The following is a 25,656-nucleotide window of genomic DNA, read 5'->3' on the forward strand; positions in this document are numbered from 1 at the left end:
TGCAGGTGCCCGACGCGCCCGGCCCTCCCGGGGCACAGGAGCGGGCACGGGGGCTGCGTGGGCTGCGTGGGCGGGGCGGAGCGGAGGGGCGTGGGCGGGGCTGGGGGCCGGAGGGCGGGGCCGGAGGCCCGGGGTGGCGGCGCGCGGGGCGGGGCGCCTCCCTCCTCCCGGAGAGAGCGGTCGGACCTGTTGTCCCCCTGACTTCCGGCTGTGGAGGGGGACCGGGCGGCCTCGGCTCCCAGACACCCGTCCGCGGCGGAGGCGGCGGAGCCGGGGAGGAGGCTGCGGACGCCGGGATCTCCTCCGGAGCGGGGACGCGGGCGTCGGGCGCCCCCGGAGACGCACGAGCCCGAGCCCGGATCCTGGGCGCGGAGCCGCGGGCTCTGCTGCCCTGCGCGCGGCCCGGGACCCCACCGCCGAGCCCCGGTGAGAAGGGCCAGTCCCGGGAGGGGGTGGAGGAGATGGGGGCCCTCGGGGCAGTCCGGGACACGGAGGCGGCTGCGGGGAGGGCGCGAGGGTGGCGCCTCGTACCCGGCGAGCCGCGACCCGCACTCTGCTCTCCGCCCTCCTGCAGGTGCCCCTCGGACACGTTCCAGCCCCCGTGGCCAGCGGGTACCCCGGGAAGCCCCGGGCCGCCCCCTCGGAGCGTTCGGAGCGGGTCTCTGAACTTCGGGGTTCCGGCCCTGGGCACGCTCGCCGCGCTCCAGGCCACGCCCACACGCCAGCAAGCCACGCCCCGGAGCGCCGACCACGCCCACCCCGCAGGACGCCAAACGGCCATGGGGACTCCCCGCAGCCCCGAGGAGGGCTCCTCGTCGTCGCGGGCTCCGGAGGGCGCCGCCGAGGGCCAGCCTCAAGGGCCCGAGCAGCCCCGGGGGCACCCGGAGGAGCCCCGAGAGCGCGAGGACTCCGACGTCCCAGCCGAGCCGCCGAGCTGCCGGGGAGCTGAGCGGCAAGCCGAGGAAGGGGAAGAAGTGGGAGAAGAAGGTAGCAGCACCGAGAGCTGCCGCGAAGAGGTGAGGGGTCAGCCCGGCGGGGGGGATCCTGACAGACAGACAGACGGGCAGAGGACAGACAGACAGGCAGAGGACAGACAGGCAGAAGACAGGCAGAAGACAGACAGACAGAGGACAGACAGACAGGCAGAAGAGAGGCAGACAGCAGACAAGCAGAAGACAGACAGACAGAGGACAGACAGACAGAGGACAGACAGACAGGCAGAAGAGAGGCAGACAGCAGACAGGCAGAAGACAGGCAGAGGACAGACAGACAGAGGACAGACAGACAGGCAGAAGACAGACAGACAGGCAGAAGACGCAGACAGACAGAGGACAGACAGAGGACAGACAGACAGGCAGAGGAGAGGCAGACAGCAGACAGACAGAAGACAGACAGGCAGAAGACAGACAGAGGACAGACAGACAGGCAGAAGAGAGGCAAACAGCAGACAGGCAGAGGACAGACAGACAGAAGACAGACAGAAAACAGACAGACAGGTAGAAGACAGACAGACAGGCAGACACCCAAGCAGTGGCTAGACACAGAAGGACAGATGGAGGGACACCAGACGGAGACCCAGAGTCAAGGAAACACCCAGTTAGACAAAGTTGGATGTGAAGCGAGAGAGACCTGGTAGGAACCGAGAAACCAAACATGACAGAGACAGGGGGGCGAGAAGAGACCAGAAGAGAGACCGGGGAAGACGCGCAGACCCAGAGAGGCAGGCAGGGGAGCTCATTGCGTGTGGGGGCACTTGCTTCCAAGTCTGAGGACCCGAGTTCCATTCCCACGGCCCACAGTGATGTATGAGTCCTCTGACCTCCGCTGGCACTTTGCACACAAAAACGAGAAAAGAAAGGAAGGAAGGAAGATTAAAAGAAAGAAAAGAAGGGAGGAAAGGAAGATAGACAAGAAGGAGGAGGAGAGAGAAAGGGGAGGGAGGCAGGCAGGCCCGGCAGCCTAGCTTCGTCGCTCAGCGGCCCTGAGCGGGTCCTGAACCTGCGCCCGCACGCCGGCGTCTCACTCTCTTGGGAGCAGGTGGATTAGGCGGCTGTGACCCCCAGAGGCGCAGCTGGGGTGGGGCCCAGACCGTTCGGGGGCCGTCGGTGGTCACACCCTGCCTAATTTCAGCCCGAGGCCGCGCCTCGGCCGGGCCCCGCCTCTGCGGGGGGGGATGCGCGGGGCGGCGCGCCGGCTGCGGGGGCAGCGGCTGGAGGCGCTCACACGCGTGGCCCTCATGGAGCAGCGCGTGAAGGAGCTGAGGATCGAGGTGAGGCGGACGCGGGATGGCGGACGCGGGATGGCGGACGCGGGATGGCGGACGCGGGATGGCGGACGCGGGATGGCGGACGCGGGATGGCGGACGCGGGATGGGGGACGGGGGATGGCGGACGCGGGATGGCGGACGGGGGATGGCGGACGCGGGATGGCGGACGCGGGATGGGGGACGCGGGATGGCGGACGCGGGATGGGGGACGCGGGATGGGGGACGCGGGATGGCGGACGCGGGATGGGGGACGGGGGATGGCGGACGCGGGATGGGGGACGCGGGATGGCGGACGCGGGATGGCGGACGCGGGATGGGGGACGCGGGATGGCGGACGCGGGATGGGGGACGCGGGATGGGGGACGGGGGATGGCGGACGCGGGATGGGGGACGCGGGATGGCGGACGCGGGATGGGGGACGGGGGATGGCGGACGCGGGATGGGGGACGGGGGATGGCGGACGCGGGATGGCGGACGCGGGATGGGGGACGGGGGATGGCGGACGCGGGATGGGGGACGCGGGATGGCGGACGCGGGATGGCGGACGCGGGATGGGGGACGCGGGATGGCGGACGCGGGATGGGGGACGCGGGATGGGGGACGGGGGATGGCGGACGCGGGATGGGGGACGGGGGATGGCGGACGCGGGATGGGGGACGGGGGATGGCGGACGCGGGATGGGGGACGCGGGATGGGGGACGGGGGATGGGGGACGCGGGATGGGGGACGGGGGATGGGGGACGCGGGATGGGGGACGCGGGATGGGCGCTCAGGCCGCGCGGGCCCAGCATCCCTGTGACCAGGGGCGTCCCCGACCTCTGCCGGGCCTCGGGTCCCAGCCCCGCCCCTCCCTCCCCGAGCCCCGCCCTTCCCGTCCCCCGCCCCTGCCCCTCTCGCCCTCAGTCCCGCCCCTCTCGCCCCTCAGCCCCGCCCCTCCCGTCCCTCTCGCCCTCAGCCCCCAGCCCCGAACCCGCGGGCGGCTGCACCCAAGCTCTTGCTTTCTCTTGCAGATGGAGGTGGAGGTGGCCCTGCTCCGGGGGGAGCTGGCGGGGGAAAGGGTGGCCGCCCGGCGCGAGGAGGAGCAGCTGCGGGAGCTGCTGGGCGAGCAGGCGGAGCCCCGGCGCAGCCAGGAGCTGCGGGAGCAGGTTGGTGTGGCGGGCGGCCCCACCGCGCTCGTGTTCCGCCTAAGGGTGGCCCCGTTCTTCAGGCGGGAGGCTGGGTCCCGCGGTCCTCGCCCTCCCTGCCCGATTTGGATCCCTGCTAGTGAGCTCTTTCTTGCTGTCTCTCTGATTTCAAACTTTAATAGCATAAAGTGTGGAAAAAACAGGAACCGTTTCAAACCCTCAGACACTGAATACTTAATCGGGCAGGTGTCTTCTGCTCCCGGTTTCAGTGAGGATTCATTTCATGTCCTTCTTTCTTCTTCCCCAATTCTTCCCTGTCTCGATATCCCTGGATCCATACTAAGAATCTAAATCAGTGCGAACGGGTGAGGCTGCCGAGCCACGCCCCCAGCCCTCCTGGGGGATTCTAGGCCAAGTGGGGCAAATCCCAGCCTGTCCCCAGTTGTACGTGCTCAGTGGAGACATCAGGTGCCTGTACGTTTTGAAGAGATTTATTTATTGCATGTGCAGCGTCTTGCCTGCATGCACACCTGCTCAGCAGAAGAGGGGGCAAATGGTTGGGGCCACCCTGTGGGGGCTGGGAATTGAACTCAGGACCTTTGGAAGAGCTGCCAGTGCTCTAACCTCTGAGCCGTCTCTGCAGCTCAGCCTGTGCATCTTTTAGCAGGGGCTACTGAAAAAAACGAGAACTTTCTTGTGTGTGTGTGTGACATGCCTGTGGGTGACCTCAGACGCCGGAAGAGGGAGGCGAGGCCCTGAAGCTGCAGTTAAGGCTGTGCACTGCACCCCCCTAACCTCCTAACAGCACCACCGTTTTGTTTTTCTTGAGTATCTCAGATAGCCCAGGCTGGGCTTGAACTCCCTATGTAGCTGACGGTGACCTTGAGCCCTGACTTTCCTGCTTCCATCTCCCAAGTCCTGGGATTTCAGGCATGCAGCTCTAAGCCCCACTGAACGATGTGTTATTCTTACGGCAAAAGCAGCTGGCTCCGCCTCCCTCTCCGTCCTCCTCTCCCTCCTCCACCTGCCCAGGGTCCGTAGCCCTGAGTGGTGCTGAACTTGCCGTGTATTTGAGGATGGCTTTGAGTTCCTGATCCCCCTCCCCACCCACATGCGGGGATGGCGGCCGTGCCCCGGCCCCTGGCAGGGATCTGGGTCTCCGGTGTGTAGCAGGATGTGGCTGAGCGTGCGCGTGCGCAGTCAGAGCTCTCTGGTCTCTGCGCGCACTTGGCCGCTGGGCCAGCTTTGCGCCCTTCAGTGAGTCCGAGGCCGTCAGCTCGGGTGTGCCGGCCTCAGCGCGTCACCTGGTCTCTAAAGGCGTTAACGTCCGTCCAGGCCACAGTTTGGACCAGTCAACACTGGGCACTGTCAGCTGGGACTGTTTGTCCAAGAGCCGCGTCCTGGCCTTAGAGTCAGAGCGCCCGTCACCCTGAGCCCAGGGCTCTCCAGGGCTGCGTCTGCTTGTCTAGGATTCTCATTGTAGTCATTTCTTTTCTTAGACCCAGAAATCTGAACCCTGATCCTTTCCTCCCTCAGACCAGGGGTCCAGCCTCAGCCTCCTCCCTCAGACCAGGGTCCAGGCCCAGCCTCCTCCCTCAGACCAGGGTCCAGGCCCAGCCTCCTCCCTCAGACCAGGGGTCCAGGACAGCCTCCTCCCTCAGACCAGGGGTCCAGGACAGCCTCCTCCCTCAGACCAGGGGTCCAGCCTCAGCCCTCCTCCCTTAGACCAGGGGTCCAGGACAGCCTCCTCCCTCAGACCAGGGGTCCAGGCCCAGCCTCTTCCCTCAGACCAGGGGACAGGACAGCCTCCTCCCTCAGACCAGGGGTCAGGACAGCCTCCTCCCTCAGCAGGGGTCAGGACAGCCTTCTCCCTCAAACCAGGAGTCCAGGACAGCCTCCTCCCTCAGACCAGGGGTCAGGACAGCCTCCTCCCTCAGACCAGGGGTCAGGACAGCCTCCTTCCTCACACCCTGGTGTCCAGGACAGCCTCCTCCCTCAAACCAGGGGTCCAGGTTGGAGCCCTTTTTCTTCAGCCTGTGTCTGTCCCTCACCTACCATAGCCATCCTGAGGGCCCTTTTTCGGCAGCTCATGCTCCTGGGCCAGCGCTCTGTGCCCCGCCCCTCGCCCAGGGACCAGCCCCATGCTCCCTCCTTCCCATCGTCTTTACTTCTTTTGCATCTACACTCTCAGACACCTTCACTGCTGAAAGCCCTTCTGAGCCCTTCTGCTCTAGCCTTCCCGTGGCCCCACAGTAACCCCGACGGTGAAGTTCCACCAAACTAAGCATGAACTGTAAATACTACACTCTCCATTTCACCCGGCTCAGCCCTTCTAACTTCCCGAGGCCACAGCCTCCCACACAGGCCATGATTTGCCTCCAAAGTTTCTTGGACTTTTCTATGCTTGTGCCCAGAATGTCCTTGCAGTTCCCTGTATTTAATTAGCTTTAAAAATTGCTTGGTTTGTGCTCTCTGTCCAGTGAATACTGCATCAGAAATAATTCAGTAGAGAGCCCCTGCCTGGAGTTCCCCAGTGAGGGGCTGGGGTGTGGCTCAGTGTAGAGCTCCTGCCTAGAATCCCCCAGTGAGGGGCTGGGGTGTGGCTCAGTGTAGAGCTCCTGCCTAGAATCCCCCAGTGAGGGGCTGGGGTGTGGCTCAGTGTAGAGCTCCTGCCTAGAATCCCCCAGTGAGGGGCTGGGGTATGGCTCAGTGGTAGAGCACCTGCCTAGAATCCCCCAGTGAGGGGCTGGGGTGTGGCTCAGTAGTAGAGCTCCTGCCTAGAATCCCCCAGTGAGGGGCTGGGGTGTGGCTCAGTGGTAGAGCCCCTGCCTAGAATCCCCCAGTGAGGGGCTGGGGTGTGGCTCAGTGGTAGAGCCCCTGCCTAGAATCCCCCAGTGAGGGCCAGGGTGTGGCTCAGGGGTAGAGCCCCTGCCTAGAGTGTCCCAGTGAGGGGCTGGAGTGTGGCTCAGTGGTAGGGCCCCTGCCTAGAGTGTCCCAGTGAGGGGCTGGGGTGTGGCTCAGGGGTAGAGCCCCTGCCTAGACTCCCCCAGTGAGGGGTGGGGCTCAGAGGTAGGGCCTGGTTGGGCTGTTTCCTTGCCTGAGTCCTGCCCACAGCCTGCGCGTTCTCAGGAGCAGCGGCAGCTGAGCCAGGAGCGTGATCACGTGGAAAGTCTTCGCCAGCGACTCAGGGAGGCCCAAGGGCAGCTTGACTCCCAGCCAGAGGACCAGAGGGAGCGGCTCTTGCAAGGGGTACAGGAGGTGAGGGCTTTGACCTTAGAAACGGTTCCATGTCTGTCATTAGGACCCAAAGTCCTGGCCAGGATCTCTTCCCTCAGGTGTGGGGTTCTAGGCTCCAGCCCTCTTCCTCAGGTGTGGGGTTCTGGGCTTTGCCCCCTTCAGTAGTGGGGTTCTAGGCTCTGTCCCCCCTTGAGCCCAGGAGTCCAGGCCCCAGGCCTTCTGACCCAGCATTCTCCCTCAGAGCCCGCACCCCCCTTTTTCCCCGGGTCAGGGGTCCTGCGTGAGTCCCCATGTCGCACCTGCAGATCAGAGAGCAGCTGGACGCCGCCCAGCGCGCCTTCGAGGACCTGGAGTTCCAGCAGCTGGAGCGCGAGAGCCGTGTGGACGAGGAGCGGGCCAGGCCCGAGGGCGGCGCTCCGGAGCCCAGGGTCCGGGAGCTGCAGGCCAGCGTGGCCCGGCACAGGGTGAGTCCGCCAGCCCGCCTCACCCCTCCCCGTCTCCAGGACAGCGGCCCGGCTCCTCTCCTGGTAATGAAGACGCAAGGAGGCGCGCGTCCTCCTCCCCTCTGTTCACAGAGGCAGGAGCTGGGCTCGGCTGTGCCTCACTGTTTACTCGTGTGTTAGTGCGTGTGCGAGTGGCAAACAGAGCCAGAGAACACCCTCCTTCCCGCACTGGGCCCCGCTTCCAGCGCAGGGCTGAGGCGGGAGCAAGCACCTCCGCCCTTTGAGCTCCCGCCGGCCCCACTGTCCCCGTGAGCCCCACCGTCCACCCCCCCTGCTGGCCCCGCTGGCCCCGCCGGCCCCACTGTCCCCGTGAGCCCCACTGTCCCCGCCGGCCCCACTGTCCCCGTGAGCCCCACCGTCCATCCCTCCCCCCGCTGGCCCTCTGAGCCCCACTGGCCCCTTGTCCGCTGCTGTTTGCTCTGTGTTGGCTGTGGGCTCCACAAGCGCTCGGGGTCTCCTCCCGCACACCCCGCACACTCTCACACGCTGCCCCTGTCCCCCTCTCCTGCTGGCTTCTGTGGTCCAGCTGTGTGGCCGAGGGCGACTTGGCACTTGTAATCAGGGCTGCAGGTGGCCCGCCGCGCCAAGGCATGCAGGGTGCAGAACCCAGGCCTTGCACCTCCCAGGTCCCCGGAGCCAAGGCTGCCCCGGGACTCACCATGTCGCCCAGGCCGGCCTCTCCTCTGCGGCCATTTGTTTTAATTGTGTGTGTGTGTGTGTGTGTGCGTGTGTGTGCGTGTGTGTGTGTCTACTCTCACAAGTTTCTGGGTCTCCCCTGGCACGGTCCTACACGGCCAATGTCTTCCGGGCCCCACCTGCGCGTGCGCACACACACACACACACACACACGCACGCACACATACCCGCACACTCAGCAGCGGCCCTCCCTCAGCTGTGGGCTGTGAGGGGGGGAGGACGGTGCCGCCCTGACGGTCTCGGGTCCCCTGCACACACACACACACACACACACACACACACACGCACGCACACACACACACACACACACACACACACGCACGCACACATACCCGCACACTCAGCAGCGGCCCTCCCTCAGCTGTGGGCTGTGAGGGGGGGAGGACGGTGCCGCCCTGACGGTCTCGGGTCCCCTGCACACACACACACACACACACACACACACACACGCACACACACACACGCACACTCAGCAGCGGCCCTCCCTCAGCTGTGGGCTGTGAGGGTGGAGGACGGTGCCGCCCTGACGGTCTCGGGTCCCCTGCACACACACACACACACACACACACGCACACACACACACACACACGCACACTCAGCAGCGGCCCTCCCTCAGCTGTGGGCTGTGAGGGTGGAGGACGGTGCCGCCCTGACCGTCTCGGGTCCCGCAGAGCCGCATCCGGGTGCTGGAGGAACAGCTCAGGTCTCTGGGGGAGCAGATGGCGGCCGAGAGCTGGGGCTTGAGCAGGAAGAAGGAGGAGGCTGTGCAGGCGCTGGCCCAGGCGAGTGTGCCCCGACCTGCCCCCAGCTCCCCTGCGCCCCCTCGCCTGCCGCCCTTCTGCCACACCCACAGTCGTGGGCTGAGTCCCGAGGTCCCTCTCCTAGGAGCGCAACCGGCTGTTGGAGCTCAGCTGCCTTGGGGGACCATGTGGGGAGGACTTCCCGGAGCCTGAGCAAGCACTCACCAAAGTAAGGCTTTCCGCGGCTGCTGCTCTTCTCCTGCTGCTCCTCCTCCACAGATCTGGGGCCCACCCTTAACCCACAGGAACCAGGAGTGTGAGATCGCCACCCCCTCCCTCAGACCCTGGCTGTCCTCCTCCCTCAGACCCCACTGTCCTCCCTCACACCCCGGCTGTGCTTCCTCACACCCCGCCGTCCTCCTTCCTCAGACCCCGACTGTCCTCCCTCAGACCCTGGATGTCCTCCTCCCTCAGACCCCTCCCTGCTGTCCTCCCTCAGACCCCGACTGTCCTCCTCCCTCAGACCCCTCCCCGCTGTCCTCCCTCAGACCCTGGCCGTCATCCTCCCTCAGACCCCGCTGTCCCATCTGAGAATGGACTGGCTGGAGCCCGGCTAGAGCCCCTGCGGCCTGGCGGAGCCCCCCGGGTCCCTGTTCTGTTTTCACGTGTGTGGGGTCTGCACCAGGTGCGCGCCAGCGTCCAGAGACAGCAGAGGAGGCGCCGGATCCGCCGGGCCTGGGGTTGCAGGCCGTTGGGAGCTGCCTTGTGGGTGCCGGGACTCGAACCCGGGTCCTTGCTCTTCCGCTTTCTGTGACGCTGCCCCTCTCTCCAGCTTCTGTTCACACAGAAGACAGACCGCCAGCTGCTGCTGCTGCAGGACCCCAGTGCGCACGCGTCCGCCAGCGCCACGTCCTCCTGCCTGTTCTCCGTGCACAGCTCTCTGCAGGTGCCTCGCTGTGGGGGATGCGGGGAGGAGGTGCGGGGAGGAGGTGCTGGGAGGAGGCAGCTGAGCCCCAACAGCCGGCTGCGCTCCTAGGAGAGGGACCTCGGGACTCAGCTGGGCGGCAGGTGAGGGGGTGCAGGGGAGCTGGGACACCCCAGGAACCGCTCGAGGAAAGACCCCCTCTCGCGAGTGTGTCCACGCGCAGTGTGCGAGGGTGCGGAGCTGGGCTCCTGACGCTGTCCTACGGCGCTGTCCACAGTTTTCTCTGTAGCCAAGTGTGGCTCTGCCCTTGATCCACGCGGTGGGCCTGAGTCTGAGGCCAGCCTGGTCTCCACAGGGGCTTCCAGGCCTCTGAAGAGCCGGCAGAGGCCCTGACATTAACGTGTGCCTCCGCGTGGGTGTGCGCTCCTGCGTGCGCTGCCCACCGTGGCCAGAAGAGGGCGTCTGGCCCCCTGCAGCGGGAGCTCTCGGTGGCTGTGAGCGCCAGGCATGCACGCTGGGGCCCGAGTCATTACCTTGAACCATAAGTGCTCTTGACCTCTGACCCCCACCTTGTTTTTTGAGCAAGGTCTCCGAGGCTCACAGACCAGGGATCTCCGGAACACCTGACTGGCCTCCCAGGGAGTGTGTGTGTGTGTGTGTGTGTGTGTGGAGTGTAAACTGGTGCACACCAGCACAGCGGTGGACCGGTGGACTGTGCCCCCTCCTCTTCGCGGGCCAGAGCTCAGGCCAGGCTGTGGCTGTGCCAGGCTGTGGCTGTGCTGTGCCCACTGCGAGGTGGTCTGGTCCTCACGCTCACACGTCCTCACGCTCATACACCAGCCTCTCCTACACCAGCCTCTCTGAGCCGTGTCCCCAGCTCGCCAGGGTTGTAGTTTCCACCGCCCCGAGCGATGGCGGCCATGATTCACTGAGGTGAATTAATGATGACGCTGGCACGGTGTCCGTCGGTCCCCAGCTGTCGCAGAGCCATGGCCCCGGGCCCTTCGGGGATGCTTCCCTCTCAAACACTCCTAACGCGTGTTCCCAGGGGTCCATTGGTCTCCAGAGGACCGGAAGCCTGCCTCGGAGGAGGGGGGACAGGGCCAGCCAGCGAGGGGCCCCCAGACCGCTGTCCCTCCATTGTACAGGTGAGGACAGCCTGGGTGCTGAGGTGAGGACAGCCTGGGCGCTGAGGTGGGGACAGCCTGGGTGCTGAGGTGAGGACAGCCTGGGCGCTGAGGGCGGGGACACCTGGGGACAGCCTGGGTGCTGAGGTGAGGACAACCTGGGGGACAGTCTGGGTGCTGAGGTGGGGACAGCCTACGCGCTGAGGTGGAAGCAGCTGGAGGGCGTCAGGTACAGGAAGCATCTGGCTGCCTGCCTGTGCCCTCTTCCTCAGGATCCCTGGAGCCCTCTGCTCTTGCACAAGCCACGGGGACCCCTGGGAGACATCCCCTCTATCAGCTGCTCAACTGTGGCCCTGGGAACAGGTGAGGCGTGACTGGAGGAGGGGAAGGGTTGGAGGAGAGAGGAAAGGGGGAGGGGAAGAAGGGGGAAGGAGGAGGGAGGAGGAGACCTGCCAGGGTAGCCTTCACATGTGAGCTCTGTCCCCAGGCCTCTTCACCCCGACCTTGCCCGCATGGAGCGACTCTTGCAGCAGGCTGTGGCAGAGCGGGAGCGGCTGCTCAAGGCCAGGGTGAGACTGCAGGCGTCCACTGAGGTGGGGCTTGACCCAGCCCACCGCTTCATCCCGGAGTCAGACCCAGCAGTCAGACCTAGCAGTCAGGCCAGCCTCCTCCCTCAGACCCAGGGGTCCAGGCCCAGCCTCCTCCCTCAGACCCAGGGCTCAGGACAGCCTCCTCCCTCACACCAGGGTCCAAGACAACCTCCTCCCTCAGACCTGGGGTCAGGACAGCCCCCTTATTCAGACCAGGGGTCCAGGCCCAGCCTCCTCCCTCAGGCCAGGGGTCCAGGCCCAGCCTCCTCCCTCAGACCCGGGGTCCAGGCCAGCCTCCTCCCTCAGACCCAGGGTCCAGGCCAGCCTCCTCCCTCAGACCCGGGGTCAGGACAGCCCCCTTATTCAGACCAGGGGTCCAGGCCCAGCCTCCTCCCTCAGGCCAGGGGTCAGGACAGCCTCCTCCCTCAGACCAGGGGTCCAGGCTCAGCCTTCTCCCTCAGGCCAGGGGTCCAGGTCCAGCCTCCTCCCTCAGGCCAGGGGTCCAGGCCCAGCCTCCTCCCTCAGGCCAGGGGTCCAGGCCCAGCCTCCTCCCTCAGGCCAGGGGTCCAGGCCCAGCCTCCTCCCTCAGGCCAGGGGTCCAGGTCCAGCCTCCTCCCTCAGACCCGGGGTCCAGGCCAGCCTCCTCCCTCAGACCCGGGATCAGGACAGCCCCCTTATTCAGACATGCCTCTGTCTCCCGGGTTGGGGCTCACTGGTTCCCGCTCATGAACCCACAGGAAGGGATGAGAAGAAGCCCGGAAAGTTCCGCAGTTCCGGCCGTCATGGTTCGTGCCCCCTGCCCTGTGTGGGGCCTTTTTCCTTTTGGCTCCTGTCCTCCATGGTCTCATGCCTCTGTCCTCCAATACAACCCAAAAAGAGTCTGCTGACCCTGAAGGACGCCCCGTGGTCCCCGTGTCCCTTCTGGCCACCCACGCAGGCATGCACGCACGCATGGCCTGGGCTTGTAACTGTCCACCTGCTCCTTCCTCCCTCCTAACGCCGCCTAGGGGGGCGGCGGGGACGTGGGGGGGCCCTGCCAGCCACCTCAGGTGGGGAACGCTCAGGGGCCGTGGCCGCCCCTCCAGTGAGAGTGTGTGTGAGTCTTGTTGGGGGCCTTGCGTGTTAATCACGGTCGCACCGAGTGTCCCTCCCTCCCGGTGCGTGGGGAGATGTCGCGGGCTATCACAGTAGCCGTGTGTGGCGGGAGATCCAGGAGAGATTGCCGTCACATGGGGAGGCGTGAACGCAAGGAAGGCCTGTGGCCCGGCTGTGGGGGTGTGCTCTGCAGCGTCCCTTGCGTGTGTCCCACACACCATCCCGTGTGCACGGCCAGGTGGCCCTGAGATGCGGGCCTCACGGTCAGGAGCTCTCGGAGCCTTTGGGGCCAGGGTGCCGCAGGGCGCTGGCTCTCGGGGCAGTCCTGAAGGTGGCTCAGGCTCAGGCTCACCGGGAGGCCGAGGCGGGCATCTCACAGCCCTGGACCAGATGCGGCAGGGCCGGGAGACCTTGGCCGGTGTTGGCGTTGGTTGGCTGGGAGACGCTGTCTGGAGCAGGCTGCCCCGGCTTACCTGGAGCCCGCAGCTGCCCACGCAGCCCTGGCCTCACGTGTGTTGGCGACCCTGTGCCCGCAGGCCCCGGCCCCGAGTCCCCCGGGCCCGCGCGTCCTGGACCTCCCACAGCACCTGGAGCGCTGGGGCCACAGCCCCGAGAGCTGCCCGCACCTGCGCGTGTCGGGGGGCTGCTGCCGTGGGCCGCTGGTGAAGATGGGCGGCCGCATCAAGACCTGGCGGAAGCGCTGGTTCTGCTTCGACCGCCAGGCGCGCCGGCTGGCCTACTACGCGGGTGAGGGGGGGACAGGGGGAGGGGAGGGAGGCTGGTCGACGCTGGGGAGGGGGGAGGGGAGGGCTGGCCTATGCGGGCGAGGGGGGAGGGGGGCAGGGCTGGCCTACTACTTGAGGGTGAGCCGAGCCGCTGAGACTCCCAGCCCCTTCTCCCTGACACAGCCCAAAGCTCACGTACTCAGTAACAGATCCGGCTGAAGATCTGGTTGTCCTAAGCGGGGACCAGGCCCCGTGCCCTGCCTACCCCGGGGTCCAGACCGACCCTGCTTTTCCTTTCCCGGGGACCCCGGACTCCTGCGCCCACCTCGAGGCTTGCGAGCTTTCCCGACCTCATGGCTTCACGCCCATTTGCACAGACTGCCTCGTCCCTCCAGCCTCGGGATGTCGATCACCTCAGTCAGTCCCAGGCCGGGCTGGTGACCCTGTTCCCGCACACACGCGTGGGCACACACACACACACACACCTGTCTCTAACGAGGCCCATTTCCCTGCTCTTCCCGCCAGACAAGGACGAGACCAAGCTCAAAGGCGTCATCTACTTCCAGGCCATCGAGGAGGTGTATCACGACCACCTACGCTATGCCTTCAAGGTGACAACCCTCGCCCAGCGCCACGCCTGTGCTCAGCCAGGTCACCCCAGCCAGGTCACCCCAGCCAGGCCACCCCAAGCTACTGTTGCTCTCCCCGGCCAGCACTGGAGAGTACCCAAGCTGCCTGTCAGTGTGTGGCCTCCCTCGCCCCAGGCGCAGCAATGCCCGCCGTGACCTCAGCGCCGGGAAGGCGGAGGCAGGGGGATCTCCGTGAGCTTGAGCTCCAGCACAGCCAGGGCCATGTGGTGGGGTGGTGGTGGTGTTGAGTTAGCTTGTAATCCAGCCCTTGGGAGGCTGAGGCAGGAGGATCTCCAGTTGGAGACCGGGGTTATAAGGGGGCGAAGTTCAAGGCCTGAAGGAAATGTGGCAGCTGACACTTAGGATCCTCTTTGGAAGGAAGCCAACCATGTTTGTCTGCTCTTGGTTTCTGAGTCAGGGTTTCCTGTGTAGCCCTGGCTGTCTGGAACTCGCAGAGATGCCCCTGCCCCTGCCTCCTGAGTGCTGGGATTAAAGGCGTGAGCCAGACAGCTCAGCTGTTTGTTTATAGATCTATCTTCTGCGGTGAGGTCAGGGGAGGTCGCTGGGTCCTCTAGAACTGGAGTTAGGGGGGACTGTGCACACTGCGGGTGCTGGGAACTGAACCAGCTCCTCCACAAGAGCAGCAAGTACTCCACCCGCCAGTCCATCTCTCCAGCCCCCAGCTACGGGTTTTAAAGGTCAAATTGGAATCACGGCTTTTTAAAACTCTCAGATATTAGTTTTCTTTCCAAAAGGGCACATTTCTGCCCGCGTGTAAGTTGGTGGTCAGCGAATGGGCTCCAGCTGGGTCTGCTGTGATCCCGGCCCTCAAGAGGTGGAGGCAGGAGGCTGGCAAGTTTGAGGCTAGCCTGAGCTATGAGGTCAAACCCGCTTTCCAATGGAGGGGCGGGTAGAGGCGAAGTAATAATGATAATAAAGCCGGGCACGGAGGCGCACCCCGTAGGTCCCACACTGAGGTGAGCCGGGCAGCTGGCTCCGGGTTCGAGGCCGGCCTGGCGGAGTTCCAGGCAGTCAGCGAAATCTGGTCTGGAAAAAAGGGAAGCGGGAGCGGGTTCGAAGACAGCCTGAAGGCTGAGGCCGCGCTGTCCCCTCCCGCAGAGCCCCAACCCCCGCCTGACCTTCTGCGTCAAGACCTACGAGCGCCTCTTCTACATGGTGGCGCCCAGCCCGGAGGCCATGCGCATTTGGATTGACGTCATCGTGACGGCGGCGGACGAAAACCACGCCCCCTGAGCGGGCCGCCCTCGGGAGCCCCGCCCCCCGCGGGAAGCTCTCGGCCCCGCCCCCCGGGATGAGCTCTCGGCCCCGCCCTCCAAGGGGAGCTCTCGGCCCCGCCCCCCGGGATGAGCTCTCGGCCCCGACCCCCGCGGGGAGCTCTCGGCCCCGCCCCCCGGGATAAGCTCTCGGCCCCGCCCTCCGCGGGGAGCTCTCGGCCCCGCCCCCCGGGATGAGCCCTCGGCCACGTCCCCCGTGGTGTGCTCTCGGCCCCGCCCCCTGTGATGAGCTCTCGGCCCCGCACTCCTCGGGGTCTCTCGGCCCCGCCCCCCGGGATGAGCCCTCGGCCCCGCCCCCCGCGCTGGCGGGCTGAACGGCCGCTCCCGCCCTCAGGCCTGAGCCGCTGCGGGGGCTTCCGGCGGCGCCGTCGCCGGGCCCGGAGGCCTGCTTGGGGCAGGAGGGGCGGCGGGCGGCAGGAACTATTTATTGGTGCTTCTCTGGTACCGAATAAACGACGGGAAGGCAGCGGTGCCGCGTGGGTCTCCGCGCGGACGTCGGGGTTCCTGGCGGTGGAGCCCCGCGGCGTGCGGGGATGGAGAAGCCTCGCTCCTGGGTTGTCCTTGCTCCCTCCGCCCCGTCCCTCCTCCCCGCCCCGTCATCCTCCCTCCCCGCCCTTCCCCCCCTCCCCCGTGGCACCGCCTAAACGTCCCGTCCCGCCCTGGGTCCCCTCGGGACCGGGCAGGGACTGTCCAGGAGCCGGCCCGGCTGTCCTGGCCGAGTCTGCAGTCTGCTTCCCCATCCCCACTGCTCGACCCTGACCCGCCCTGGCCCCACTGCCCCGGGTCGTTCCCGGCCACGGCTCCGCCCCGCAGGCAAGCGTCGCGTGTCCAACGGCTGTGGCAAGCGCCTCGGCGAACGGCTCGGCGCTTGAATCCGTTCGTGAGCAGGCGGACAGCTGTGACCCCCGTGGGCACTCGCGGGCGCGCGCCCGCCTCACCTGGCTGTCTCCGGGCGGAGTGCGGGCCCCCCGGAGCTGCGCCACAGGCGGGGCCGGGGAGCACGCACCCAGCTTGGGCTCCGCTCCTAACTTACTTTGGGTGTGTGTTCGGAAGTCAAGGGTGGGAGCAGTGGACTGTAATGGACAGGGTTGCACGTGGGTCCCCCTTCCCTGACGGCTCTGAACGTCTTTCCCAAGGGGAGTGGACCTGAGTTTCACAGCCTGTGCGGCCCGAGAGGACCAGAGACCCATCCTGGCGAATCGACCAAATAAATATGCAAGCCAGCCAAACAAGCCAGGGCCAGGCTCAGGTCAGCAGCCCAAACCCAGGCAGGCCTGAGCAGGGGCAGACTCCCTCCCGGTGCTCGCTCTTCTGGTCTGACCTGTTGGGGTTGCTCCCTGAAACTCTCCCACGCTCCCGGGGCCTGCGGGGCCTCCTGAGCCTGAAGCACAGCAGTATCACTGTCTGCGGAGCCTGGCGCTCGGAGGCTTCAGCCCTAGCTGACAAAGGACGGGGTGAAACCCAGAGAGGGAGGTTGAGTTATCTGGAGCCTCACAGCAGGATTAAAATGTCAGTCTGTCCAGTTCCTGGCCATTCCTTGTCACTGCGTCACCCTTTTTCTTTATAATAAAGCGGAGGTTAAGTCAGGCGGTGGCACACGCCTCCAATCCAGCCCTCGGGAGGCAGAGGCCGGCGGAGCTCTGAGTTCCAGGCCAGCCCGCTCTACAGAGTGAGCCCAGGCTAGCCAGGGCTACACAGCACCCAGAGACCGAAGAGAGCTAAACCGGGGTCACACAGCAAAGACGTGGGGTCCCGAGGTGGTGGCTGTGGAGCTGGGGCCTGTTGTGAATGACGTCACGGGGTCACCCACTTTCTCTGAGTCGTCCCTGCATGCGGGGCCCCACCCGGTGACTGAGGTGCTTGTCAGAGTTGGGGGCGGGGCGTTCCTGGGCAGGGTCTCAGTTTCCCCTCTGACAGAGCCTACCGTTAAGGTCTCCATTAAACAGATGAAGGATGCCAAGGCAAAGAGGCCAGGAGATCCTCACACCAGAAGCCTCAGTGCTGGGGCTGGCAGAGGCAGGGGGATGCCCGGGACTTGCCGGCCCCCAGCCTCACTGTAGATTCAGGGAGAGATCCTGCCTCAAAGGAACAAGATGGAAGCGATGGAGCAGGACAGTGGGTGGTGGGACCTCCACAAGTGTGAACCTGGGCGTGATCACCTGCAGACAGGTGTGTGCATACACCCCTCCCAGGTTTGCATACACGCAGGAACATGCACACACATGAACACACACAGACACACAAACAGGCGAGAGGTGACAAGTGTGGTGTGAGGTCTGGAGATTCAAACCCAGTACTGTCACAAACAAAAACCTCTACGCCACAGAGCAAATAACAAAGAATCTAGACAAATCCACAATCCACACGCCCCACGTGAGGCTCTGAGGGTGACAGCCAAGCTCTCACCCCGCTTTGGCCCCTCCCAAGCTTCTCCCAGCCCCAACTTTCTCTCCTGTAAAATGGGCTCGATCTTCGCACAGGGGAGCTGCCGCGGTCTGCGGTCTGAGAAGTCTTCAGCAGTGCCGAGCACGGAGTTGCTGCTCCATGACAAGAGAGTGTCCTCACCGCACGGGGCAGGGCTCAGGAGAACATGCCAGCTGCTGTTTGCAAGTTTCTGGCACAGAGCGAATGCACGGTTCTTGGATGTTATTGTAACTGGCATTGTGCTTAGTGTTAGAGAATGGAATTTAGAGCAAGGAATATCAGAAAATGGACTTAGAAACCACTACGTCCCCCCCTTCTTTTATATGCTGAAGATTGAACCTAGGGACTCGTGCATACTAAACAAGAGATCTACCCCTGAGCCACCCCCAGCCCCTCAATGGGGGACTCTAGGCCAGCACTGTCCTGCTGAGCCACACCCCAGCCCCTCACTGGGGGAGTCTAGGCAGGGGCTCTACCACTGAGCCACACCCCAGCCCCTCACTGGGGGATTCTAGGAGGGGCTCTACCACTGAGCCATGCCCTAGCTCCTCACTACTGGGGGATTCTAGACCAGCACTGTCCGGCTGAGCCCCTCACTGGGGCATTCTAGGCCAGCACTGTCCTGCTGAGCCACACCCCAGCCTCTCACTGGGGGATTCTAGGCAGGGGCTCCACCGCTGAGCCATGCCCCAGCTCCTCACTACTGGGGGATTCTAGGCCAGCACTGTCCTGCTGAGCCCCTCACTGGGGGATTCTAGGCCAGCACTGTCCTGCTGAGCTCCTCACTGGGGGGTTCTAGGCCAGCACTGTCCTGCTGAGTCCCTCACTGGGGGGTTCTAGGCCAGCCCTGTCCTGCTGAGCTCCTCACTGGGGGGTTCTAGGCCAGCCCTGTCCTGCTGAGCCCCTCACTGAGGGGTTCTAGGCCAGCACTGTCCTGCTGAGCCATGAGAAATTGAACCACACCTTTATCTAGGCTTCCCTCCCATTTGATTCATCAGTAATTCTTGCTAATCCGGCCTCTTAAAATGTTTTGGCTGCTTCTTCTCCTCCCCGCCCCCCCCCAGTGTCTCATGTAGCGCAGGCTGACCTAGAACTTGCTATAAAGCTGATGAAGGCCTTGAACTCACATCTACCGAGTGCTGAGATTCCGGGCTGACCCCTCCAGGCTAGAGAGGGGTTCTTTGTAAACATAAGGACTCCTGTGTGCTGGCTTGGGGGCAGTTCCAGGAAGTGGGGTTTTGTTCTGCACTGGATCCTGTCTCAGAGCAAGGGCAGCGTCAGGGTCTTTGTAACTCTGATTTGTGGGCAGAAAGAGCAAACCCAGGTCTGACCTACAGTAACACTTGCCTGAGCTGCTGCTCACCGGGATGCGAGGTTCGGCTCACACAGTGGTTGGGTAATGACCTTGTTTGTTCCCGTGCTCCGGGCGGCCTTGGGGTGCTCTTGCCCTTGCAGACTCCTTCATGGTCACAGCTGGCCCAGCCCAGGTCAGGGCTCTGTGAGGTCATGTCCAGTGCAGCCAGCGGCTTCACAGTCACCGGCTGGTTCTTCTCTCCTCCTTCCTCTCCCCACCCAGTCAGGGTCTCATACAGCCCGGGCTGGCCTCAAGTTCCCTAAGAAACAGGATGAACGCTGGATCCTCCTGGCCACGCCCGTCCCACACCCGTCCCACTCAGGCTTCACACTCTGGTGGGCTCTGCGCATGGCAAGCAACCAGACTGCTTCTCGCCTGCGGAACTGCCCAGCTGCCCGAGTCTCCTGTTCCCTTTGTCACGTCTGGAAAGGAGCTTAAGACAGGCCTCACTGTGTAGCCTAGGCTGGCTTTGAACTCAGTGCAATCCTGCTGTCCCAGCTTCTTGATTTCTGAGTCTGTGATGCTAAGCATGAGCATCTCTCTCTCTCTCTCTCTCTCTCTCTCTCTCTCTCGTTCTTATTCTTACTCTTGATCTCTCTACAGGCTCCCTGTGTAGGGCCCGTGTTCTCTTTCTCTCTCATTAGTCGGCTAGTTATTTAGCGGATATGTTGGGGTGCAGACCTGTCCTCTTTCCACCACGTGGGTTCCAGGGATCGGGCTCAGGGCTTCAGGCTTTGAGACAAGCGTCTTTACGCGCTGAGCCATCTCGCCCCGCCCCATCCGCACAGGCTTTCCATGTAGTGCAGACCCAGGCCTGCGTGCTGAGAGTGTAGGACTGTGCCCCGCCCCAGGCTCGGCCTCCAGGTGGTCCTTTGAAGGACGATCTACAGCCAGTGAACGAGCCTCAACACACAGCTCAGCTGCTGTGCCGCACACTCAAGGCCGCCTTTCCCAGACGGAGCCCGGAGAGGCAGCCTCAGGGACAAGACTCTCCTGGGAAGCCTTGCCCACTCTCCTCCTCACGCTGTGGGTTAGTTTAGTCTGTCTCAGAACGCCACGCGAGCCAAGTTACAAAGTGTTGCCATGTTTACGGCTTCCTTGAGTCACAGTTTTAAAGATCTGTCTCTGCAGCTGTGCGCACCATCTACTGAAACGTTCCACTGCTGGCAATATGGCATCGGGTGAATGTCACTCCTGGTTTTTCCACTTGTTTCTCTCTCTTTCTCTCTTTCTGGAGCACAGTGATGTTGCGGATGGAACCCAGGGCTCAGATATGCTTGCTGTGTGCCCTACCATTAAGCATCCTCACTGGGGGATTCTAGGCAGGGGCTCTATCACTGAGCCACACCCCAGCCCCTCACTGGGGGATTCTAGGCAGGGGCTCCACCACTGAGCCACACCCCAGCCCCTCACTGGGGGACTCTAGGCAGGGGCTCCACCACTGAGCCACACCCCAGCCCCTCACTGGGGGACTCTAGGCAGGGGCTCTACCACTGAGCCACACCCCAGCCCCTCACTGGGGGACTCTAGGCAGGGGCTCCACCACTGAGCCACACCCCAGCCCCTCACTGGGGGACTCTAGGCAGGTGCTCTACCACTGAGCCATACCCCAGCCCCTCACTGGGGGATCCTAGGCAGGTGCTCTCTACTGAGCCACACCCAGCCCCTCACTGGGGGATTCCAGGCAGGGGCTCCACCACTGAGCCACACCCCAACCCCTCACTGGGGGATTCTAGGCAGGGCTCTACTGCTGAGCCACACCCCAGCCCCTCACTGGGGGATTCTAGGCAGGGGCTCTACCACTAAGCCACACCCCAGCCCCTCACTGGGGGACTCTAGGCAGGTGCTCTCTACTGAGCCACACCCAGCCCCTCACTGGGGGATTCCAGGCAGGGGCTCCACCACTGAGCCACACCCCAACCCCTCACTGGGGGATTCTAGGCAGGGCTCTACTGCTGAGCCACACCCCAGCCCCTCACTGGGGGATTCTAGGCAGGGGCTCTACCACTAAGCCACACCCCAGCCCCTCACTGGGGGATTCTGGGCAGGGGCTCCACCACTGAGCACCCCAGCCCTCATTAGGCATTCTAGACAGGCCTTCCACTGCTGACCCCTAGGCCACCATTCTGCTTCCCCAGTCACTCTCCCCTTTTTAATTAAAGGGCTTATTGCGGTGCCCAGCACACATGGTAAGTATTCAAGATGTGTTTTTCAATTTTTATTCATTCTTTGGGACGTTCATCCACATATGCAATCTAGTTTGATTCTGTAGACCTTTTTGGTAATTTCTTGGTCTATATTTGATATTATTTCCCAGCATTACCGTATCGGAAAGCCAGGCTCACGGCTAATTCCCCATGCTGGGGGTAGCTCTTTATTCCTCCACATTCAGTCCTGGAACTCCCCTTGCCTCAAACTCATGGCAATCCTCCTGCCTCAGTTCCCTGAGTGCTGTGACCAGTCATGAGTCAACACACAGACTTGTAAATAACGGTTTGCCTGGTTATTTAACTTATATCTGCATCTGCCATCAGCCTCAGCTCTGTCCGGACAGACGGTGGCTCTGCCTCAGTGTCCCCAGTCCCCGCACCACAGCAGGGAGGCACAGCTCCGGACGGGAGCCCTTCCCGAGTGCCGCTGTCTCTCTGAGCCCCGCTGCTCTCTCTCTCTCTCTCTCTCTCTCTCTCTCTCTCTCTCTCTCTCTCTCTCTCTCTCTCTCAAACCCACGCACACTTCATGCAGAGCCTTGGAGGAAAGCTCCCTCACGCCCTTTCGCTCGCTCGCTCGCTGACAGGGCCAGGGCAGGGGCGCTCTCGCTGCGGGTGACGCACCGAGGCCCGCCCCACGCGGACGCTGACTCGGCCTGGTTGGGCAAGGCCAGCGTTGCCCCAGGGTGGCTTACTCATCGGGGCTCAGGTAAGAGGGCCCGGGCTGGAGGGTGGCACACCCAGGGGGACGCGGAGCGAGCAGGACGCGCGCGGCCATGGATGCTCCCAGGAGAGGGGGTTCGCGGACGGCGGCGTGGGGCGCCCAGGGGCTGCTGCTGCTGCTGCTGCTCTGCCAAGGTGGGTGCGCGGCGCGGAGGGAGGCGTCCGGCCCCGCACAGAGGAGGGGTCGGCCGGGGCCACGGGCGGCTGCGCTCCTGCCTGGCGCGCCTGCGGGAAGGGCGCCCGGCCCTAGCCCGGGGTCCCGGCGGGAGAGGAGGGGGCGCGTGCCCCTCTGCGGCTCCGGGGCGGAGGCTTCTCCCGCTGCTCGCTCGCCCGGGGAGAGGCCGCCGGGAACGCGTGTGACGAGCGCGCTCGCCGTGTCCCCGCGCCCCCGCAGGCGCGCGCGCCCTGGAGTGCTACAGCTGCGTGCAGAGGGCGGACGACGGGTGCTCCGCGCACAAGATGAGGACCGTCCGGTGCGGCCCGGGCGTGGACGTGTGCACCGAGGCTGTGGGCGCGGTGGAGACCAGTAAGTGCGCCGGGGTCCCTGCCCCTCCCTGCTCCCCGGGCCGCGGGCGCTGAGTGCTGCACGGGGACTGGACGGGCCGGGCGCCCCAGGCCGGGCGCACAGCGCGCGTCCCTCCCGCGGGTCGTGGAGCCGCCTCAGCGCTTCCCGCTGCGCCCCCTGCCGGAGCGCGAGCCCGCCACAGGTCGCCACCCCGGGAGCCCAGGCCTCTGGGTCGGGCTCGGCTTGCTCGAGGCCCGGTCTCTTCACTCAGCGCAAGCTGGAATCTGGCCCCACTGCACCGGCCTCCCCACGCGCTGGCACTGCAGGCTCCCACCGTGGTCTCCTAGCCGCCGCCTCCCCATCCTCCTCCTCCTCTCCTCTTCTCCTCCTTCCTTTTCCTCTTCCTCTCCTTCTCCCCCTCCACCTTCTTTCTCTTCTTCTCCTTCTCTTCTTCCTCTCCATCATCTTTCTTCTCCTCTCTGCTTCCTTCCTCTTCTTCTTTTTCCTCTTCCTTTCCTCCTCCTTCCTCCTCTCCTCCTCCACCTTCCTTTTCTTCTTCTCCTTCCTCGCCTCTTCCCCTCCTTCTCCTTCTCTCCTCATCCTTCTCCTTCTTCCTCTTCCTCTCCTCCTCCTTCCTCTCCTCCTCCACCTTCTTTTTCTTCTCCTTCTCTTCCTCCTCTCCTCCTCTTCCCCTCCTCCTCCTTTTCCTCTCCTCCTTCTTCCTCTTCTTCCTTTTCCTCTTCCTCTCCTCCTGTTCTTCCCTCTCCTCCTCCCTACTCCTTCTTCCTCTTCTTCTTTTTTCTCTTCCTCTTCGTCTCCTTCTCCTCTCCCTCCTCCTCATCCTTCTCTCCTCCACCATCCTCCTCCCCTTTCCCTCCTCCCTTCTTCTCCGGCCTCCTCCCCTCCCCTCCCTTCCCCTCCCCGCATCTTGACCGAATCCTCTGGAGCGGCGTCCGGAGGCTCCGAGGCTCCGGCCCTTGCGGCTGTTTGTGCTCCTCGGAGCGCCCCTCTTTGCCCGTCCCCGCCTGTAGCCCTGCGCCCAGGACGTGCTCTGTGGGCGGTACCAGGCCCGCGCGGGCCCGCGCTGACCGCCCCTCCTCCGCAGTCCACGGGCAGTTCTCCGTGGCCGTGCGGGGCTGCGGCTCCGGGATCCCGGGCAAGAACGACCGCGGCCTGGACCTGCACGGGCTCCTGGCCTTCATCCAGCTGCAGCAGTGCAGCGAGGACCGCTGCAACGCCAAGCTCAACCTCACGTCGCGGGGCCTCAACCCTGCAGGTGGGTGGGGGCGGGGCGCGGGCGGGGCGCGGGGCGGAGGAGGCCCAGGGTACCGCGGCCGGGCCTGCAGAGCCGCATCTCGGCGGTCGCTCCGCGGGACGGACGGCCTCGACCTTGCGGCCTTCCCGCCCGGCCCTCCCGACACTCTGCTTCCGCCCCCCGCCCCGCCCCCGCAGGCAACCAGAGCGCCAGCACGCCCAACGGCGCCGAGTGCTACAGCTGCCTGGGGCTGAGCCGCGAGCAGTGCCGCGGCACCGCGCCGCCCGTGGTGAGCTGCTACAACGCCAGCGGCCGCGTCTACCGGGGCTGTTTCGACGGCAACGTCACCCTGACGGCAGGTGAGCCCCCGCCCCCGGGCTCAGGCCCCGAGTCCCGTAGAGACTGCGGGGAACGGAACGGACTCAGACCGGGAGCTGAGATTTGTGCTTAGGCTTTTTGCCTAGGTGTCATGGGAGCTCGGTTTTGAGCCCTGGACACTTAGGGGTCCCGCTTGTTCCACAGTATTAAGGGACATAGTTCAGGGCAGGAGACATGGCTCAGGGGTGGAGCCCCTGCCTAGAATCCCCCAGTGAGGGGCTGGGGTGTGGCTCAGTAGTAGAGCCCCTGCCTAGAATCCCCCAGTGAGGGGCTGGGGTGTGGCTCAGGGGTAGAGCCCCTGCCTAGAATTCCCCAGTGAGGGGCTGGGGTGAGGCTTAGTGGTGGAGCCCCTGTCTAGAATCCCCCAGTGAGGGGCTGGGGTGTGGTTCAGTGGTAGAGCCCCTGCCTAGAATCCCCCAATGAGGGGCTGGGGTGTGGCTCAGTGGTGGAGCCCCTGCCTGGAATCCCCCAGTGAGGGGCTGGTCCTCAGTCCATGGAAGGAAGTTCCTCGGGTCCTTCTGGTGCAGGCGTTTCTCAGGAGCTCCGCTTCAGACTAAATTAGCCAGGAGCTGAGAGAGGCTACATGAGTTTTAGTGGCAGAAGTGACGCTGTTGAAGCCTTTGCTCCAAAATAAATCTGGAGCTTGGGGTTTGGTCCTTCTCCTCTCACAGCGCTTTGCAGAAACGCAGTCCGCGCCGGCGGCCCAGGGCTGTGCAGAGAGTGTGGCGGGAGTCCAGCGGCTCGGCTCTGCTCGGCCTGGGTGCCTGCGCGCTCGGCTCGTCCTGGGGCCCTGGTCTCCTCGGGCCGGGCCGTGTGTGGGCGCAGACCTTTCTGTCTCCCCCTGCAGCCAACGTGACCGTGTCCTTGCCCGTCCGAGGCTGCGTCCAGGATGAGGCCTGCACCCGGGACGGCGTGACAGGCCCCGGGTTCACCCTCAGCGGCTCGTGCTGCCAGGGGCCGCGCTGCAACTCCGACCTCCGCAACAAGACCTATTTCTCCTCTCGGATCCCACCCCTGGTCCTGCTGCCGCCGCCCAGCACGGCAGCCCCGGCCGCCGGGGCGCAGGCCTCCTCCCACGCGACCTCCACAGAGGCCACGGCCGCCTCCACGGCCGCCACCAGGCCCGGCGCCACGGCCGCCTCCACGGCCGCCTCCACGCCGGGCCACGCTTCTGCCCGGGCGGAGGAGGAGCCGCGGCCGGCCGCGGGCGCCGCCGGCCACCAGGACCGCAGCAACGCGGGGAGGCCCCCCGCGAAGGCCGGGCCCCCGGCGGCCGGCGCGGCCCCGGGCCCCGGCGTGTCGGCCCTCCTGCTGACTGTGGTCGCGGGCGCGCTGCTGTGAGCGCCGGGATGCTGGCTCCGGGGCCTGGCCCGCTGGCCCTGGCGCCGGCCCCTCCCCGGCCGCGGCACGGGTTCGCAGCCTGGAAACGTTGTAAATAGCTGGGGTGGCCCGGCCCGCGCCCCCCCCCCCCGACGATGACCTGGACTCGGGCGAGCGCCGCGGGCTGGAGGGGGCCTGGGGTGCAGGCCGGGCGGCCCACGGTGGGGCCCGGCTCCTTAGGACAGGGAGCCCTGGCGCCGAGGCCTCCCCGCGCCTCTCCGTGGTTTCTGTCAGGCACGGGAAGGCGGCAATAAAGATTTCGTAACTTTGTACAGGGAGTTCGCTGTGAGTTGGCTGATTCTACAAACAAAGGCTGTTACCTAAGCCAGATCTTGGATAACAGGTGCCTGCTGCCATGACTGAGGACCCAAGTTCAATCCCCGAAACCCACATTGGAGCGCTGGCTGCTCCTTCCCTGGGTGACGGTCCTGAGTTCAATTCCCCGCACCCATATGTGGCTCCCAACCATCTATGGTGA

At 64.9% G+C, this 25,656-nt stretch overlaps 2 protein-coding genes across 5 annotated transcripts; both read left to right on the top strand.

Annotated features, from left to right (window-relative positions):
- Window positions 1-158: 158 nt before the first annotated feature.
- Phldb3 (pleckstrin homology like domain family B member 3) lies at window positions 159-16,474 on the top strand. 4 transcript variants are annotated; one of them, XM_060366389.1, is made up of 16 exons: window positions 159-426; window positions 575-1,012; window positions 2,116-2,269; window positions 3,277-3,411; window positions 6,520-6,648; window positions 6,933-7,091; window positions 8,498-8,608; window positions 8,712-8,795; window positions 9,399-9,512; window positions 10,540-10,639; window positions 10,891-10,981; window positions 11,106-11,211; window positions 11,946-11,993; window positions 12,840-13,050; window positions 13,554-13,639; window positions 14,777-16,474. In XM_060366389.1, the coding sequence occupies exons 2-16, from the start codon at window positions 780-782 to the stop codon at window positions 14,909-14,911; spliced, it is 1,896 nt and encodes a 631-aa protein (XP_060222372.1). In that variant the 5' UTR covers window positions 159-426; window positions 575-779; the 3' UTR covers window positions 14,912-16,474. The 4 variants fall into 4 exon arrangements, with proteins under 4 accessions (XP_060222372.1, XP_060222368.1, XP_060222369.1 ...); XM_060366385.1 differs by lacking the exon at window positions 2,116-2,269 and having other exon boundaries at window positions 575-1,016; window positions 6,505-6,648; XM_060366388.1 differs by lacking the exon at window positions 159-426 and having other exon boundaries at window positions 669-1,016; window positions 2,131-2,269; window positions 6,505-6,648.
- A 5,218-nt stretch (window positions 16,475-21,692) lies between these two features.
- On the top strand, window positions 21,693-25,450 carry Lypd3 (LY6/PLAUR domain containing 3). The gene is made up of 5 exons (XM_021626581.2): window positions 21,693-21,795; window positions 22,055-22,186; window positions 23,271-23,441; window positions 23,618-23,779; window positions 24,646-25,450. Exons 1-5 carry the CDS (start codon window positions 21,714-21,716, stop codon window positions 25,137-25,139), a joined length of 1,041 nt encoding a protein of 346 aa, XP_021482256.1. The 5' UTR covers window positions 21,693-21,713; the 3' UTR covers window positions 25,140-25,450.
- The last annotated feature ends 206 nt before the right edge of the window (window positions 25,451-25,656 follow it).

This window comes from Meriones unguiculatus, chromosome 14, assembly GCF_030254825.1.
Source record: "Meriones unguiculatus strain TT.TT164.6M chromosome 14, Bangor_MerUng_6.1, whole genome shotgun sequence".
NCBI classification, from domain to species: Eukaryota; Metazoa; Chordata; class Mammalia; order Rodentia; family Muridae; genus Meriones; species Meriones unguiculatus.